The sequence below is a fragment of the Amblyraja radiata genome, chromosome 35 (assembly GCF_010909765.2).
Source record: "Amblyraja radiata isolate CabotCenter1 chromosome 35, sAmbRad1.1.pri, whole genome shotgun sequence".
NCBI lineage: Eukaryota > Metazoa > Chordata > Chondrichthyes > Rajiformes > Rajidae > Amblyraja > Amblyraja radiata.
In genome coordinates, this window is record NC_045990.1 from 9032311 (window position 1) to 9049875 (window position 17565).

The window sequence follows — 17565 nt, forward strand, 5'->3', positions numbered from 1 at the left end:
GCCTGGTATACGCTACCAGGGGTGGTGGTGGAGGCATATACGATAATGATGTTTGAGGATTTTGTCGAGGCACATGGATATGCAAGGAATGGAGGGATATGGATCATATATGGTGGGAGATTAGTTTAGCTCAGCATCATGTTCGGCACGGACAGTGTGAGCTGAAGGGCCTGTTCCTGTGCTGTACTGTTCTATGTCTAACCTACCTCACAACACAAGTGTCACTGGAAGCGGTGGAAGGACATTGTTCCTGTTGAATTTTGCCCTCGGCCCTGAAGGTCAGATTGTTCAGCGGGACCAGGCATGTGACCCAGGCAGCCGTCCAAGATGGCGGAAGGCTTGAACCTCAGTCCTCCCCCATGTTTGGGGATGCCGCATTGCATTTCGACCCACCAAGTCCGTGATCACCCGCTCACACGAGCTCTATGTTATCCCACTTCTGCATCCACCCTCTACACGTTGGAGCTCATGTTTTGCAGACTTCTGTACTTTCTACGGAATAGTTGAAAGAAGCAATCCTACACCAAACCACTACACCCTCCCCTCACTCGAGTGACTAGTCTTCATGAGGCAGCAGAGGAGCACAGTCAGTTACACACCCAACTTATCACTATGGTCTTGGTAGTCAAGCTCACAATTGCACTGAAGGCTTCCATGAATGCATGTTCCTCCATCACACTGGACTCCATCAGGCTGGCACGGTGTCAGAGCTTAAAAGGAAATAAAAGTCTTTATCAACGCACTGGATGTATTTGTGAATGTTAACTATTATTACTATTAAAGTTTGGCAACGCTCATAATATCTGGGTGGCACAGCGGGTAGAGCCGCTGCCTCACAGCGCCAGAGCCCTGGGTTCCATCCTGACCATGGGTGCTGTCTGTGCGTGGAGTTTGCATGTTCTCCCTGTGACTGCGTGGGCTTCCGCCAGGAGCTCCAGTTTACTCCCACATTACTTACAAGGTTAATTCCCAGGATGGCGGGACTGTCGTATGCTGAGAGAATGGAGCGGCTGGGCTTGTACACTCTGGAGTTTAGAAGGATGAGAGGGTATCTTATTGAAACATATAAGTTTGTTATGGGTTTGGACACGCTAGAAGCAGGAAACATGTTCCCGTTGTTGGGGGAGTCCAGAACCAGGGGCCACAGTTTAAGAATAAGGGGTAAGCCATTTAGAACGGAGATGAGGAAACACTTTTACTCACAGAGAGTGGTGAGTCTGTGGAATTCTCTGCCTCAGAAGGCGGAGTTCTCTGGATACTTTCAAGAGAGAACTAGGTAGAAAGATAGTGGAGTCAGGGGATATGGGGAGAAGGCAGGATTGGGGTACTGATTGGGGATGATCAGCCATGATCACATTGAATGGACCAAATGGCACCTATTGTCTATTGTCTATATCCCAAAGACGTGCGGGTTTGTGGGTTAATCGGCCCTATGTAAAATTGCCCAGAGTGAGTAGGGAGTGGATGAGACAGTGGGTATAGACTTTCCGCTGACTGGTTAGCACGCAACAAAAACTTTTCACTGTACGCGTGATTAAAAGCTAAACAAACACTAAACTTAAACTAAACTATTACACCAAAATTAAATTAAATAAACTAAACTTAGACTAAAACTATTAAACAAACTAAACTTAGACTAAAAGTAAACTTAAACTAAACTGAATCTTAAACTGAAACAAAATTAGTGTGTGAACTGGTGATCGATGGTCGGCATGGACTCGGTGGGCCGAAGGGCCTGTTTCCATCCCGACCTCGGGTGCTGTCTGTGTGGGGCTTCTCCACCGCGCCTTCTAACCAGCTGTTCTCGGCCGTTTCCAGGGACGACCAAGTCTGAGGACCGTGGGATGCTCCTGAAGACCTTCAATGAGCCCAACTCGCACTACTTCATCTTCTTGCTAAGTACGCGGGCAGGGGGCCTGGGCTTGAACCTGCAGGCCGCTGACACCGTCGTCATCTTCGACAGCGACTGGAACCCGCACCAGGTAAGGACGGCGGGAGCCCGCACTGCCCAAACCTGCCCTCTTCCCTCTCTCTGCGGAGTCACCCCCTGCCTGCCGTCCCTCTGTGTGGAGACTGGGCCACCGCGTCCCCAGCAGCAGCTCTGCAGCAGCAGGAGACCTCTCACACCACCAGCCGTCCCTTTGCAACCTGGAATCAACCACGTTAGAGTCATACAGCACGGAAACAGGCCCTTCATCCCAACTCCAACCGTGCCCATTCCCCCCAAGCCCCAAGCAATGTGCCCCAACCATTCCTGGAAATAAACACTCTGTGCTTTCACCCTCTCCAGTCCCTACATGAACGCTCCTCTCCCAGGATCTCCCCTCAGCCTCCTGCACTCCCAAGGAATAAAGTCGCAGCCTGCCCAACCTCTCCCTACAGCTCAGGCCTTTGTGCCCACCTGTGACGCCACTTTCAGAGGGAGCTGTGTACCTGCACTCCTAGATCCTTCTGCTCTTAACAGTCACTGTGAAGTTCCTGACCTGGTTTGACCTTCCGAAATGCAACACCTCGCACTTATTTAAATTAAACTCCACTTGCCATTCCTCAGCCCATGTACCCAACCGATCATTCTTGATATTGTTGGGCCTAGGATCTAGAGGCTGGAAGGAGATCCTATCTAAAATTGTGTTTAATTACCATGATGAGATCTGGGGCTATATCTAGGGTGAAAAAAATGAGATAAATAATACAAAACTAACTATTCCTGACTTTCTCATCATCTCCATGTAATTGATCTTATAGACGTACATGAAACCACAAGGGGAATAGATAGCCAAAGGGTCATAAGGAATAGGAGTAGAATTAGGCCATTCGGCCCATCAAATCCACTCCGCACGGCCATTCAATCATGGCTGATCTATCTCACCCTCCTACCCTTATTCTCCTGCCTTCTCCCCATAACCCCTGACACCTGTACTAATCGAGAATCTATCTATCTCTGCCTTAAATGTAAGGGTAAATACACAGTCTTTTTCCAAAGAACATTGGTTTAATAGGAACCCGAGAGACATCTTTTTCACACAGAGGGTGGTAGGTATATGGAACAATGTATCGGAGGAGATAGTTGAGACAGGCACTATAACAATATTTGAAAGACATTTGGATAGGTACATGGATAGGAAATGTTTCGTGGGACATGGGCCAAATACAGGCAAATGGGATTGGTTGTCGGCATGGATGGGTTGGGCCGAAGGGCCTGTCTTGGTGCTTTGTGACTCTGTGACTGTAGCAGGCAGGGTGAACACAAGGCCAGGTAGGCAGCACAATCTTCCCATGGTCGCCTGGGCACCATTGATCGACTCAGATCCCTCCAAGTGGCATTGGATTAAAAATGGGCAAAACCCTGACTGCCGGTTCTGTGTTTGAGCCTGACGGTGAAACCAGACTCCGCAGGTAACAGGGCTGGTGTTGGAAGTGATTGTTCTCAGAACCATTCACAGCAACACCTTCACTGCTGTCAACTTCTATAATTACAACTACCGAGAATTAACCACCTCATTGCCTTTCCCTTCCACAGAGCAGTGATGTGGAACATTCTTCCTTTAGTCATACACAAAATGCTGGAGTAACTCAGCAGGTCAAACAGCATCCCTGGAGAACATGGATAGTCGACGTTAGGGGTAGGGTCCCTTCTTCAGTCGGAAGAAGGGTCCCGACACTATCATCAATGTTCTCCACAACTGCTGTCTGAAGTCTGAAGAAGGATCTCGACCCGAAACGTCACCCATTCCTTCTCTCCAGAGATGTTGCCTGTCCCGCGGAGTTGCTCCAGCATTTTGTGTCTACCTGCTGAGTAATGGGCCTGTCCCACTCATGCGACTTTTTCGGCGACTGCCGGCACCCGTCATAGGTCGTTGCAGGTCGCCGAAAATGTTCAACATGTTGAAAATTCAGCGGCGACCAGAAAGACGCTACTAGTCTTTGGGCGACTGAGAAGACGACTCACGACTCATGACACGCTGGCGACATGTTGCGGGGTGAAGCCTGTATGGTCGTGAGTAGTCCCCCAAAGAGCCGTACCTTGTTCTGGTCGCCGCTGGATTTTCAACGTGTTGAACATTTTCGGCGACCTGCTGCGACTATGACGGGTGCTGGCAGTCGCCGAAAAATTTGCATAAGTGGGTCAGGCCCATTACTCCCATCACTTTGTGTGTATCTTCAGTCAACCGCAGGGATCAGCCAGTCCAAAGAGATGCAAGCCCAGAGATGCTAATGGCAGAGGCGTTTTGGACGATTTATTTTCCGGTTCTTGGCCAAGTCCACTGTGTTGCTCTGGGTGCAGCTTTGCCCCTCCGCTGGTCAGCTACAGAGCCTCGATGCGAGAGGCAGGGGAAAGGGCCCTACTTGATATAAAAGTCAAAATCCAACCCAATGTTCAGAACAAGCATTATGGAAGGGCCCAGTCCTGCGCCGTAGTGTTCTCTGTACATACATTGGATAAAGTACATACGTTGGACAATTCTGGGGGCATTTGCAGCAAAGCAGTGAAAAGTTTACGTTGCATGCTAAGCAATCAGCAGAAAGACTAGACATGATTGGATTGAAAACAAAACCAAGCTTTTCACTGTACCTCGGCACACGTGACAATAAACTAAACTCAAACTCAGATCAGATAATACCATGCATAAATACAATTAAGTCAGACTCAAGTACAATAGGTAGAGCAAAGGGGAAGATACAGAGTGCAGAATATGGTTCTCAGCATTGTAGTGCATCAGTTCCCTCAACTACCATGGGACTGAGGGCAAGTGAGAAGCTCCCTCCTGGTGCACACGCAAGTTGGGCCAGATGGAAATGCCTCCATCAATTGAGAACTGGTGTTGGCAGAGCCAAGGTGCCTCTAAACAAGTGTGGATATAACTCCAACAATGTCACCTGCGAATGTGGCCTTGAACCACAAACAGTGGAACACCTGCTGAAACGCCCTCAACTAGAACACCAATGCACAGCTGACGATCCCGCTGCCTACAATGAAGTGTGTTCGGCTCTGGCTGAACAATATCTAAGCTTGTGATGTGGACTGGATAAGAAGCTCCATAGACCAAAGCACCCCCCCCCCCCCCCCCCCCCCACCCCCACCTGATGATACACTGGGGAGCGGATCTGTGGCCTCTCCTACCATTGGCTGATTGGGACTGACTATCATTCAAGTTTTGGTCATGCCTGGTATCTGAGGAAAGACATTCTTGCCATAGAGGGAGTACAGAGAAGGTTCACCAGACTGATTCCTGGGATGTCAGGACTTTCATATGATGAAAGACTGGATAGACTCGGCTTGTACTCGCTGGAATTTAAAAGATTGAGGGGGGATCTTATAGAAACTTACAAAATTCTTAAGGGGTTGGACAGGCTAGATGCAAGAAGATTGTTCCCGATGTTGGGGAAGTCCAGAACAAGGGGTCACAGTTTAAGGATAAGGCCCTTTTAAGGATAAGGTCTTTTAGGACCGAGATGAGAAAATGTTTTTTCGCACAGAGAGTGGTGAATCTGTGGAATTCTCTGCCACAGAAAGTAGAGGCCAGTTCATTGGCTATATTTAAGAGGGAGTTAGATATGGCCCTTGTGGCTAAAGGGACCAGGGGGTATGGAGAGAAGGCAGGTACAGGATACTGAGTTGTATGATCAGCCATGATCATTGAATGGCGGTGCAGGCTCAAAGGGCCGAATGGCCTACTCCTGCACCTATTTTCTATGTTTCTATGTATCAACTCAGCAAGGGAAGGTTCAGCTCAGTATCTTGGCAATGGTCCCTCCTTCACACGATACCCCCAGAATTGTTCAACGTATCCAATTTAGTTTAATTTACTTATTATAGTCACGCACACCGAAGTACATGCTATCCAGTCAGCGAAAAGAATATACCCGATTACAATCAGGCTGTCCACAGTGTACAGATACAGGATAATGGGAATCACGTTTAGTGCAAGGTAAAGTCCAGTAAACTTCGATTGGACACAAAATGCTGGAGTAACTCAGCGGGACAGGCAGCATCTCTGGATGGAAGGAATGGGTGATGTTTTGGGTCGAGACCCTTCTCCAGATTCAGACTTGAGTCTGAAGAAGGGTCTCAACCCGAAACGTCACCCATTCGTTCCATCCAGAGATGCTGCCTGTCCCGCTGAGTTACTCCAGCACTTTGAGTCTATGGTTTAAACGAGCATCTGTAGTGCCTTCCGACAAATCTTAACTGGAGCTAGTTTGACAGTTCTGAGAGGGGATGAAGCTAGAGCTGGAGGGAACTCTCATCGCTCTGCCCTGGTGGTTTCTTGATCGTTTCAGGATCTGCAAGCTCAGGATCGTGCTCACCGCATCGGGCAGGTGAATGAGGTGCGTGTGCTGAGGCTCTGCACCGTCAACAGCGTGGAGGAGAAGATCCTGGCCGCGGCCAAGTACAAGCTCAACGTGGACCAGAAGGTCATCCAGGCGGGCATGTTCGACCAGAAGTCGTCCAGCCATGAGCGGCGAGCCTTCCTGCAGGCCATCCTGGAGCACGAGGAGCAGGATGAAGTGAGTCTGGCCCCGCCTCGCCGCCGTAAACCGCCCGAGCCCTTACTCTTCCGCGCACTCCACCCAAATCAGGGCGGCACGCTGGCGCAGCGGGTAGAGCCACTGCCTCGCAGCACCGGAGACCCGGGTTCAATCCTCACCTCGGGTGCTGTCTGTGAGTGTGGAGTTTGCACGTTCTCCCTGTCACCGCATGGGCTTCCTCCGGGTGCTCCGGTTTCCTCCCATTTCCCAAAGACTTGCAGGTATGTGGGCTAATTGGCTTAGATAAAATTGTAAATTGTCCATCATTTGTAGAATAGTGTTTAGTGCACGGGGTGATCGCTGGTCGGCGCGGACTCGATGGGCCGAAGGGCCTGTTTCCGCGCTGTATCTCTAAAGTAGTCTAGTGTGAGAATGAGCGATCGATGGTCGGCATGGACGTGGTGGGCCGAAGGGCCTGTTTCCATGCTGTATTTGTAAACCGAACTAAACAACATGTAAATGTTCTATACAAGATGTAACTCTCCGCATAAAATGTGAAAATATTCCGTACAAAGTTTAAATACACCATAAATACAGCATAATTCATGCACACCCGCCATTTAAATTTCAAGTATTCCACACAATATGCATATTCCACACAAACTGTGAGCCTGCCAGCATATTCCTGGCTGTCTCCTCGTTCTCTGTCTGTAAACTTTATGCCAGTGTCCTAAGTTTCACCAAATGCGGTCGATTCATCACCCTGTGCCTGCTGAGTGTTGTTGCCTCTCTGTTAAACCGCACCTCAAGTTTGAAATGTTCACCTCTTGTTTCCAAATCATTGCATGGGCTCGACCTCCCTTTCTCTGGAGATCTTGCGCCCCTTTAATCCCAGTCATCCAATGCCTACTGGCTCTGGAATCTTTCCTCCTCAACCTCTCCATGTCTTTAAAAAAAGAATCCTCCTTAAAACATCCTGGGTCTTCTGTTCCAACGTCTCCTTGTCTCCACCCAAAACGTCACCGTTTCCTTTCCCTTCCCCTTCCCAGTTCTCCCACTAGTCTTACTGTCTCCGACTACATTCCATCTCTGTCCCGCCCCCTCCCCTGGCATCAGTCTGAAGAAGGGACTCGACCCGAAAAGTCGCCCATTCCTTCTCTCCAGAGATGCTGCCTCACCCGCTGAGTTACTCCAGCATTTTGTGTCTATCTATTCATTTCCCCCAGAGATGCTGCCTGACCTGCTGAGTTACTCCAGCATTTTGTCTCGACCTTGTATGACAAGTTTTGGTAACCACCCCATGAAGATGTTTGCTATGTTTTACTTTGTTAGATGGATTATATAACTATGTATTGTTAACACAGTATGTAGACCTTTCATACCTAGTGCAATTATTTCATGATTCATGCACATTGTTCCGTATGCACGCTATATATTATAAAATGCCAAAGTGCAACATACAATGTGCAGATGTGTCATATGATCTGCAAACACTCCAAGCATGCAGTTATGGAAATTTCCATGCAGCATGCAAATATTCCATACATGGGAATAAAGTGGCACAGCGGTAGAGTTGCTGCCTTACAGCGCCAGAGACCCAGGTTCGATCCTGACTATGGGTGCTGTCTGTAAGGAGTTTGCACATTCTCCTCGTGGGCTCACCCCGGGTGCTCCCGTTTCCTCCCACATTCCAAAGGCTTACCAGTTTGTAGCTTAATTTGGCTTTGGTAAAAATTGTCCCTAGTGTGTAGGATAGTGTTAGTGTACGGGTGATCGCTGGTCGGCACGGACTCGATGGGCCGAAAGGCCTGTTTCCACGCTGTATCTCTAAACTAAACTATTAAACTCAAGCCAAAATTTGAGAGGTTTTCTGTGTGTGTGTGTGTGTAAATATTCCACAAAATGTGTGAATATAAAGAGGAAATATCTTTAATATCATGCAGATATTCCATGCAAAGTGTATTCCACACAAACCTGTAAATTGTCCCGTGTGTGTGTGTGGGATGGTGTTAGTGTGCGGAGATCGCTGGTCGGTGTGGACTTGATGGGCCGAAGGGCCTGTTTCTGCGCTGTATCTCTAAACTAAAGGTAGGATTAGTGTAGATGCTGCATGTTTGTCGGCATGGGCTTCCTTCTTCTTCGTGCGAATGAAACATAAACCAAAGGAATAGTTAGATCTCAAGCCGGGTGTTGAGCAGCAAGGTTATTGTCTCTGTCCAAAACCCCTTTCTCTCATACCTCTAAGTTCCTCATCTTCATCCCTGTCCAAATTTCAATTTGATCAATGAATCAGCTTTCACCTTTACCTGTTGAGTGTTGCAATTTTTTACAACGTTCTGTGTGAGAGTATTCCCCCTCAACCCTCTCAGTCACTAGACCGTAATGTTAAATCAAGTAGACATAATCTGAAGAAGGGTCTCGACCCGAAACGTCATCTATTCCTTTTCTCCAGAGATGCTGCCTGGCCCCCTGAGTTATTATTCTGTGTCAATTTTCAGTGTAAACCACCTTCCTACACTCTCTGCTTTTACATTCTGTTCACAAACCCAGGCAACGTACGTGCACCTTAACCACCTCATCATCTTGTTCTGCCAACTTTGTATACATGGATCACAACCTCCTTCTGCTCATCATTTCAAAATCACGCTGTTTATTGCCTGCTGACGGGAATGGGATCATAACCCTGTGTAGTGAATGCTGACCTTGTGAAACCCTCGGTGCTGTAGTGTCCAGGCTGCCAAGCACAACCTTGCTGTGAGTGCTTGTGGTACCTCAGCTTAACCTTAGCACCAACGTAAAAAACTAACTATATTTTGTCTCTATGAGGTTTGCTCAGGCTAGTGTTGTTCTCCCGTGGTGCTGACCTGTACTTCTATAACTGGGTAATAGATGTTCTTGTTCCTGCTAGTTTTGCAAATAGCAAATTAAATGTATGGATTGTTTGAAACCTCCGCACCTGATCCTCACGGGGTTAATTCTGCTTTGAGCCAAAATTGCCTGGCTTGCTATTCCTGGTTGATTTTCTGCAATATTTATTTTTCTATGTACGCATACCTGTGTCTGTGTGTGAACTTGTGTGTGTGTGTGTGTGTGTGTGTACTTGTGCGTGTGTGTATGTATGTGTACTTGTGCGTGTGTGTGTACTTGTGCGTGTGTGAACTGTGTATGTGCGTGTGTGAACTGTGTATGTGCGTGTACGTGTATGTATACGTGTGTATATGTGTACGTGTGTGTGTATGTACTCGTGCGTGTGTGTACTTGTGCGTGTGTGAACTGTGTATGTGCGTGTACATGTATGTATACTTGTGTGCATGTACGTGTGTATCTGTGTACGTGTGTGTGTGTAATTGTATGTGACTGTGTGTGTATGTACATGGGTGGTGCGTATGTATGGTTTCATTCTTATATCCAGACCTCTACCCCTCCCTATCTCTGTTTCTTCCTACAGAAATCTGTGCTTCCCCAGCTCTGGCCCCTTGTGCATTCCTGACTTGTGCAATCACTCCATTCTTGTTAGCCGTGCCTTCGGCTGCTTGAGCACTGCTCTGGAATTCCCTGTCACAACCCACTGCACCTCTCCGCCTGTCGCTCTTGAACCACTTTGACCAATCTATAGATCACTTGTCTACTCTTGGTGGCTCAGTGTCAAACTCCATCAGCTGCGTAGCACCTTACGGGATTGTGGTGGCATCGACAGCGCTCCGTAATAAGCAACTGTTTGATTGCGTGTGAGTCCGCCAGTGAGAGGCAGAGGTTGACAATCCTCTGTGCCGCCGACCGACGCACAGTGCGGGCAGATCACGACGGACGAGGCAAAGTGATGGGTAGCCTCTGGAGGAGAAGGGGAAACGTGTCAATAAGGAAGTCGACACAACAGGAGAAGCTGTTTCGCCCATTGAGCCTGTCCCGCCGTTAGATTGCACAATGGCGCAGCTGGTAGAGCCGCAGCCTCACAGAGCCAGAGACCTGGGGTTCAATCCTGACCTCCAGTGCTGTCTGTGTGGAGTTTGCACATTCTCTGATCGTGTAGGTTTCCTCCCACTTCCCAAAGGCGTGTGGGTTTGTAGGTTAATTGTCCTCTGGATGAGAAAGTGGGATAACATAGTGACTATTACTCTCACCTTCGAAGACCTACAGGGGCGGCACGGTGGCGCAACGGTAGAGTCGCGGCCTACCAGACCCAGCGGGTTCAATCCTGACCATGGGTGCTGTCTGTACGGATTTAACATGTTCTCCCCGTGACCCCGTGGGGTTTTTTTCCGGGTGCTCCGGTTTATTCCCATATTCCAAAGATATGCAGGTTTGTAGATTAATTCGCTTCTATGAATTACAAATTGTGTCTAGTGTGTGTGTGTGTAGGATAGTGCCAGAGTACAGGGTGATTGCTTGTCGGTGTGGACTCGGTGGGCCAAAGGGAACCGTTTCCATGCTGTAACTCCAAAGGCTAAAGTTTTCGGAATGGAACCCTGTTGTTCTCCCTGTGACCGTGTGGGTTTTCTCCGGGTGCTCCAGTTTCCACCCATATTCCAAAGACGTACAGATTTGTAGGTGTGAAATCCAGCCTGAAGAAGGGTCTCGACCCGAAACGTCACCCGTTCCTTCTCTCCAGAGATGCTGCCTGTCCCGCTGAGTTACTCCAGCTTTTTGTGTCTCTCTTCACATTTGTAGGTTAATTGGCTTCGCTAAAATTAGAAATTGTCCCCAATGTGTAGGATAGGGTGATTGCTGGTCAGTGGGCTCGGTGGACCTAAGGGCCTGTTTCTGCACTGTATCTCTAAACTAAACTAAACTAAACTTAAGACATTACTTGTAGCTTGGTGACTATAACTCTCATCTTCTGAGACCTCCACTCCAGTGAATGTAGTAGCCTCGAGTACAGCACTGGGGTAGACCCAATGTGTAGTTCAGTGTTCAGTGCCACCCCTGAATAGGGCCAGTAGTGTAAAAGGAAAACTTGGCAGTGAACAGGTTAAATACATCCATAGTAAGATATTAAATATATCCACTCTACTTGACACACACTAAAGCTTTTAGACAATAGACAATAGGTGCAGGAGTAGGCCATTCGGCTCCTTCGAGCCAGCACCGCCATTTAATGTGATCATGGCTGATCATCCCCAATCAGTACCCCATTCCTGCCTTCTCCCCATATCCCCTGACTCCGCTATTTTTAAGAGCCCTATCTAGCTCTCTCTTGAAAGCATCCAGAGAACCCGCCTCCACCAGATAATTCCACAGACTCACCACTCTCTGTGAGAAAAAGTGTTTCCTCGTCTCCGTTCTAAATGGCTTACTCCTTATTCTTAAACTGTGGCCGCTGGTTCTGGACTCCCCCAACATCGGGAACATGTTTCCTGCCTCTAGCGTGTCCAAACCCTTAACAATCTTATATGTTTCAATGAGAATCCCTCTCATCCTTCTAAACACCAGAGTGTACAAGCCCAGCCGCTCCATTCTCTCAGCGCTGTACCTCGGTACTTGTGACGATAAACTGAACTCAAATAGCCTCAAAGAAGGAGAGTGGATGTAATGACCATTTAACTCGTTCTAAAGTAGCCTCAAGGAACCAGAGTTGGAGGCGATTTCAAAGAAGCAGAATAATGAGTGAAACATTATTAACCTGTTAGCATTCAGCATTATCATGCTTGTTACCAAGCTGTTTGTGCGGCACTTGCTGTGTACAGATCGGCAACTTTGCTTCGTAACTGAAACACCGATTACATATCAGGAAAGTGATGAGGATTGTCCCTGATTCATGAAAGGCACTTACCAATGCAAGTGTGTTGATACATAAAACAACTGACAGCAAGCCAAGAAGGAAACACAAGGCCAAGTAACCATAAGGTTTGGTCAAAGATAACTAGGCCATCTCTTTAATCCTGCTTGTTTGAAGCATTTTCATTTTCAATTTTCCCAAATCTAAATAATAATGTTTCATTCTCAAAACAACAGGTAACTTCACTGTCAATAATATCCCCACACAGCTTCATGATTAACCTGTCTCTACAGTAGGTATCCAACTCTCATACATGAATTTCTCTTGACAGAGGCCAATGGCAAGTGCAGGAAATTCTCAGTGGTTTAGGCAGCGTCCGGTGAGAAAGAGAGAGTGAGAGCTAAAGGTTCAGCGCACAGAACGGGGAGAATTTGGAGATGCAGAAGCTTTTAACCAAAGATCTATACGTCCAGAGGCAGGGGAGAGAGGAAAGGACACAGGTACAGGACAATACGGTGGCGCAGCAGTCGAGTTTTTGCCTTGCAGCGCCGGAGACCTGGGTTCGATACTGACTACGGGTGCTGTCTGTACGGAGTTTGTAAGTTCTCCCCGTGACTGCGTGGGTTTTCCCAAGAGTGCTCCAGTTTCCTCCCACACTCCAAAGACGTACAGGTTTGTAGGTTAATTGTCTTCGATAATGATTGTAAATTGTACCTTGTGTGTAGGATAGTGCTAATGTGCAGGGATCGCTGGTCGGCGCGGACCCGGTGGGCCAAAGGGCCTGTATCCGCACCGTATCTCTAAACTAAACTAAACTTAAAGCCCTGTCCCACGGTACGAGTTCATTCCAAGAGTTCTCCCGAGTTTGCCCTGATTCGAACTCGGAGATTTACGTTGAAAAATCTTCACAAGTCTTCCCGTGCTTACCTGCCGTTAGCGTAACGATCCGCTAAAAGACGTCCCCAAGCTCCGACGTACCCGCTACGATCATTCTCCGTGCTTACAACGAGTTTGATTTTTTTTAAAGTCGGGAGAGCTCTTGAATAAACTTGTACCATGGGACAGGGCTATTAACTAAACTAAACTTAACTAAGCTAAACTAAACTAAACTATACTAAGGGATAGTGATGAGAGATAGGGAGATTACAGAGGAAGGGAGGCAAGGCAAAGTTGTCTCAGTAATGGAAGCAGTAAAGAAGCAAAAGTTGTGTCTGGAGAATGTAGAACCAGCAAAATAAATACCAAAAGCAGCTTTCCTCACAAACGGGGAAATGTGGTTATGATCTAAAACGACTGAAACCAACCTGGATCGCAAACAGTGCTTTGTGGGGCTTATGTTGGGCTTCATTACATCCGCGGACGTAATACAGATCTGAGAATGGACATGTATTTAAAGTAGTATCAAAAGATACAAGGTGTTGAGCAACTTACCGAATCAGGCATCATCTCTGGAAAACATGGATTGGTGATGTTTCAGACGGAAGAACGGTCTCCTACCTATCCAGGTTCCCCAGTGATGCTGCCTGACCTGTTGGGTTACTGCAGCACTTTGTGTTTATCTCTGCATTCCTTGCTACACCCTTCATCTTCTTGTTCCTTTGTTCCCTTGTACACCTCTGGTCTGCTTCTCAATCCCCTCCCAGCAAGTTCTTCCTGAGTCCTATCTTGAGAACGTGCAGGAGATTCAACGGGTGAATCTCCTTCAAGCTAAAGCACTGACGTACCCGCACAGCACTGCAGCAGCTACTCAGGGTGTGGTCTCCTCTACTGATCTGCTTCGCACAACGTCTCCGCTCAGTCCTCAAGGCTTCCAGTCACCTGTCACTCCAATTCTCCATCCCATTCGCACTCTGACCCCTGGGATCTGAGTCTCCTCCACTGTTCTAATGGAACACAAACCAAACTTGAGGAACCCCAATCCAGTTCACAGCCTTTGGGACTCATTCATAATCATAACCACTGCCTCAATTCTTTTTTTGATACAGTAGCTTTTGGTAATGGTTCATCTGTTGTTATTTCTACCTCCTCTGATCCTGCGTGATATTTCTTACCCTTCCTTCTCTTGCATAGTCATCTCTTCTGTAGTTTAATCTCTCCTGCCTTCCTCCCTATCCTACCTCTTCCCTTTTATTCTATCCTCACATGTTTCCTCCCTCTGATTTCGCTTAAAGCCAAAATCATCCCTTGCTCCGGTTCGGTTGTACGGTCATTGGCTTGGAACGGTTAACTCTATATCTCTCTCCGCAGATGCTGACTGGCCAGCTGAGCATTCCCAGCATTTTAACTTTCCATCCCTGTTCTGAAAACAGCGCAAAATCATCCTAAAAATGTCACGATCCCCGCCCCGCCCCCTTCCCACTTGACCACCTCACAAATTCACCACAAAGTCCCACTGGCCTTGGCCATAGCTGGGATGACTTCTATTAAGTGTGGTTTTGTTTCAAGTTTTTCATGTGATCATTAGTTCCTAATAAAATGAAGTAATGGGATATTTGTTTGTTGTTTTTCTTGCCCCCCCCCCCTCCCAATAAATATAGTGCGAGGTTGTGGCAGCGGAGGTGAAAGGATCGGAAGGACAACCTGTGAGTAGACTAGTTTGTAGCCCGACCTGTACATTAACATCTTCTCACTGTGCCAGGGCTCTCTTTGTTCTGTAACTTTGGCAAAACCCCATTCATCCCTCGGCCGTTACTGAGGAACTGCGATGATGTTACGCTCCTTGTTCGACGTGAGCTGCTGCCAAACGGTTTGTCACAAATGTGTGTGTGTGTGTGTTGAAAGACCCAGGGGCTTCCTGTCACAGACGGGACACTTTTATTGCCTATTTTACATTTTTGGATACACTCTCCGTCCTAATGACATCGTTAATTCAGAAACAAGGGTCCTGAACTTAAAGAAAGGTAACTTTGAGGGTATGAGACGTGAATTGGCCAAGATAGACTGGCGATTGATTCTTAATGGGTTGACGGCGGATATGCAATGGAAGGCATTTAAAGACTGCATGGATGAACAATTGTTCATCCCAGTTTGGCAAAAAAATAAATCAGGGAAGGTAGTGCATCCGTGGATATCAAGGGAAATCAGGGATAGTATCAAAACAAAAGATGAAGCGTACAAATTAGCCAGAAAAAGCAGCCTACCAGAGGACTGGGAGAAATTCAGAGACCAGCAGAGGAGGACAAAGGGCTTAATTAGGAAAGGGAAAATAGATTATGAAAGAAAACTGGCAGGGAACATAAAAACTGACTGCAAAAGCTTTTATAGATATGTGAAGAGAAAAAGATTAGTTAAAACAAATGTAGGTCCCTTGCAGTCAGAAACGGGTGAATTGATCATGGGGAACAAGTACATGGTAGACCAATTGAATAACTACTTTGGTTCTGTCTTCACTAAGGAAGACATAAATAATCTGCCGGAAATAGCAGGGGACCGGGGATCAAATGAGATGGAGGAACTGAGTGAAATCCAGGTTAGCCGGGAAGTGGTGTTAGGTAAATTGAATGGATTAAAGGCCGATAAATCCCCAGGGCCAGATAGGCTGCATCCCAGAGTACTTAAGGAAGTAGCCCCAGAAATAGTGGATGCATTAGTGATAATTTTTCAAAACTCTTTAGATTCTGGAGTAGTTCCTGAGGATTGGAGGGTAGCTAATGTAACACCACTTTTTAAAAAGGGAGGGAGAGAGAAAACGGGGAATTACAGACCAGTTAGTCTAACGTCGGTAGTGGGGAAACTGCTAGAATCAGTTATTAAAGATGGGATAGCAGCACATTTGGAAAGTGGTGAAATCATTGGACAAAGTCAGCATGGATTTATGAAGGGTAAATCATGTCTGACGAATCTTATAGAATTTTTCGAGGATGTAACTAGTAGAGTGGATAAGGGAGAACCAGTGGATGTATTATATCTGGACTTTCAGAAGGCTTTCGACAAGGTCCCACATAAGAGATTAGTATACAAACTTAAAGCACATGGTATTGGGGGTTCAGTATTGATGTGGATAGAGAACTGGCTGGCTGACAGGAAGCAAAGAGTAGGAGTAAACGGGTCCTTTTCACAATGGCAGGCAGTGACTAGTGGGGTACCGCAAGGCTCAGTTCTGGGACCCCAGCTATTTACGATATATATTAATGATTTGGACGAGGGAATTGAATGTAACATCTCCAAGTTTGCGGTTGACACGAAGCTGGAGGGCAGTGTTAGCTGTGAGGAGGATGCTAGGAGGCTGCAAGGTGACTTGGATAGGCTGGGTGAGTGGGCAAATGCATGGCAGATGCAGTATAATGTGGATAAATGTGAGGTTATCCACTTTGGTGGCAAAAACAGGAAAGTAGATTATTATCTGAATGGTGGCCGATTAGGAAAGGGGGAGATGCAACGAGACCTGGGTGTCATGGTACACCAGTCATTAAAAGTAGGCATGCAGGTGCAGCAGGCAGTGAAGAAGGCGAATGGTATGTTAGCATTCATAGCAAAAGGATTTGAGTATAGGAGCAGGGAGGTTCTACTGCAGTTGTACAGGGTCTTGGTGAGACCACACCTGGAGTATTGCGTACAGTTTTGGTCTCCTAATCTGAGGAAAGACATTCTTGCCATAGAGGGAGTACAGAGAAGGTTCACCAGACTGATTCCTGGGATGTCAGGACTTTCATATGAAGAAAGACTGGATAGACTCGGTTTGTACTCGCTATAATTTAGAAGATTGAGGGGGGATCTTATAGAAATTTACAAAATTCTTAAGGGGTTGGACAGGCTAGATGCAGGAAGATTGTTCCCGATGTTGGGGAAGTCCAGAACAAGAGGTCACAGTTTAAGGATAAGGGGGAAATCTTTTAGGACCGAGATGAGGAAAACTTTTTTCACACAGAGAGTGGTGAATCTCTGGAATTCTCTCCCGCAGAAGGTAGTTGAGGCCAGTTCATTGGCTATATTTAAGAGGGAGTTAGATGTGGCCCTTGTGGCTAAAGGGATCAGGGGGTATGGAGAGAAGGCAGGTACAGGATACTGAGTTGGATAATCAGCCATGATCATATTGAATGGCGGTGCAGGTTCGAAGGGCCGAATGGCCTACTCCTGCACCTATTTTCTATGTTTATGTTAACTCCGGGGAGCTGTGAGTTCTCTGCACAAGACCACAAGAAATTGCAGAGAGTTGTGGATGTAGCCTAGTCCATCAGACAGACCAGTCTCCCCACCATCAACTCCATCTACACTTCACACTACCTCGTGAAAGCAACCAAGACTAGTCCCACCCCAGCCATTCCTTCTCCCTGCTCCCATCTGGCAGTAGATACAGAAGTTTGAAAACTCGCACCACCAGACTCAGGAACAGCTTCTTCCCCTCTGTTATCAGGCTTATGAACGGTCCTTCCACAATC

General features: G+C 47.2%; 1 protein-coding gene across 15 annotated transcripts in view; it reads left to right on the forward strand.

Annotated features, from left to right (window-relative positions):
* The window catches only part of smarca4 (SWI/SNF related, matrix associated, actin dependent regulator of chromatin, subfamily a, member 4), a 93283-nt gene that overhangs the window by 59361 nt on the left and 16357 nt on the right, over window positions 1-17565 (forward strand). For 10 of the 15 annotated variants that reach the window (XM_033050924.1, XM_033050925.1, XM_033050926.1 and 7 more), the window contains 3 exons: window positions 1819-1982; window positions 6283-6510; window positions 14725-14769. In XM_033050924.1, the coding sequence (XP_032906815.1) occupies window positions 1819-1982; window positions 6283-6510; window positions 14725-14769 (437 nt within the window). The remainder of the gene's footprint in view (window positions 1-1818; window positions 1983-6282; window positions 6511-14724; window positions 14770-17565) is intronic. The other 5 variants (XM_033050932.1, XM_033050933.1, XM_033050936.1 and 2 more) reach the window with 1 other exon arrangement.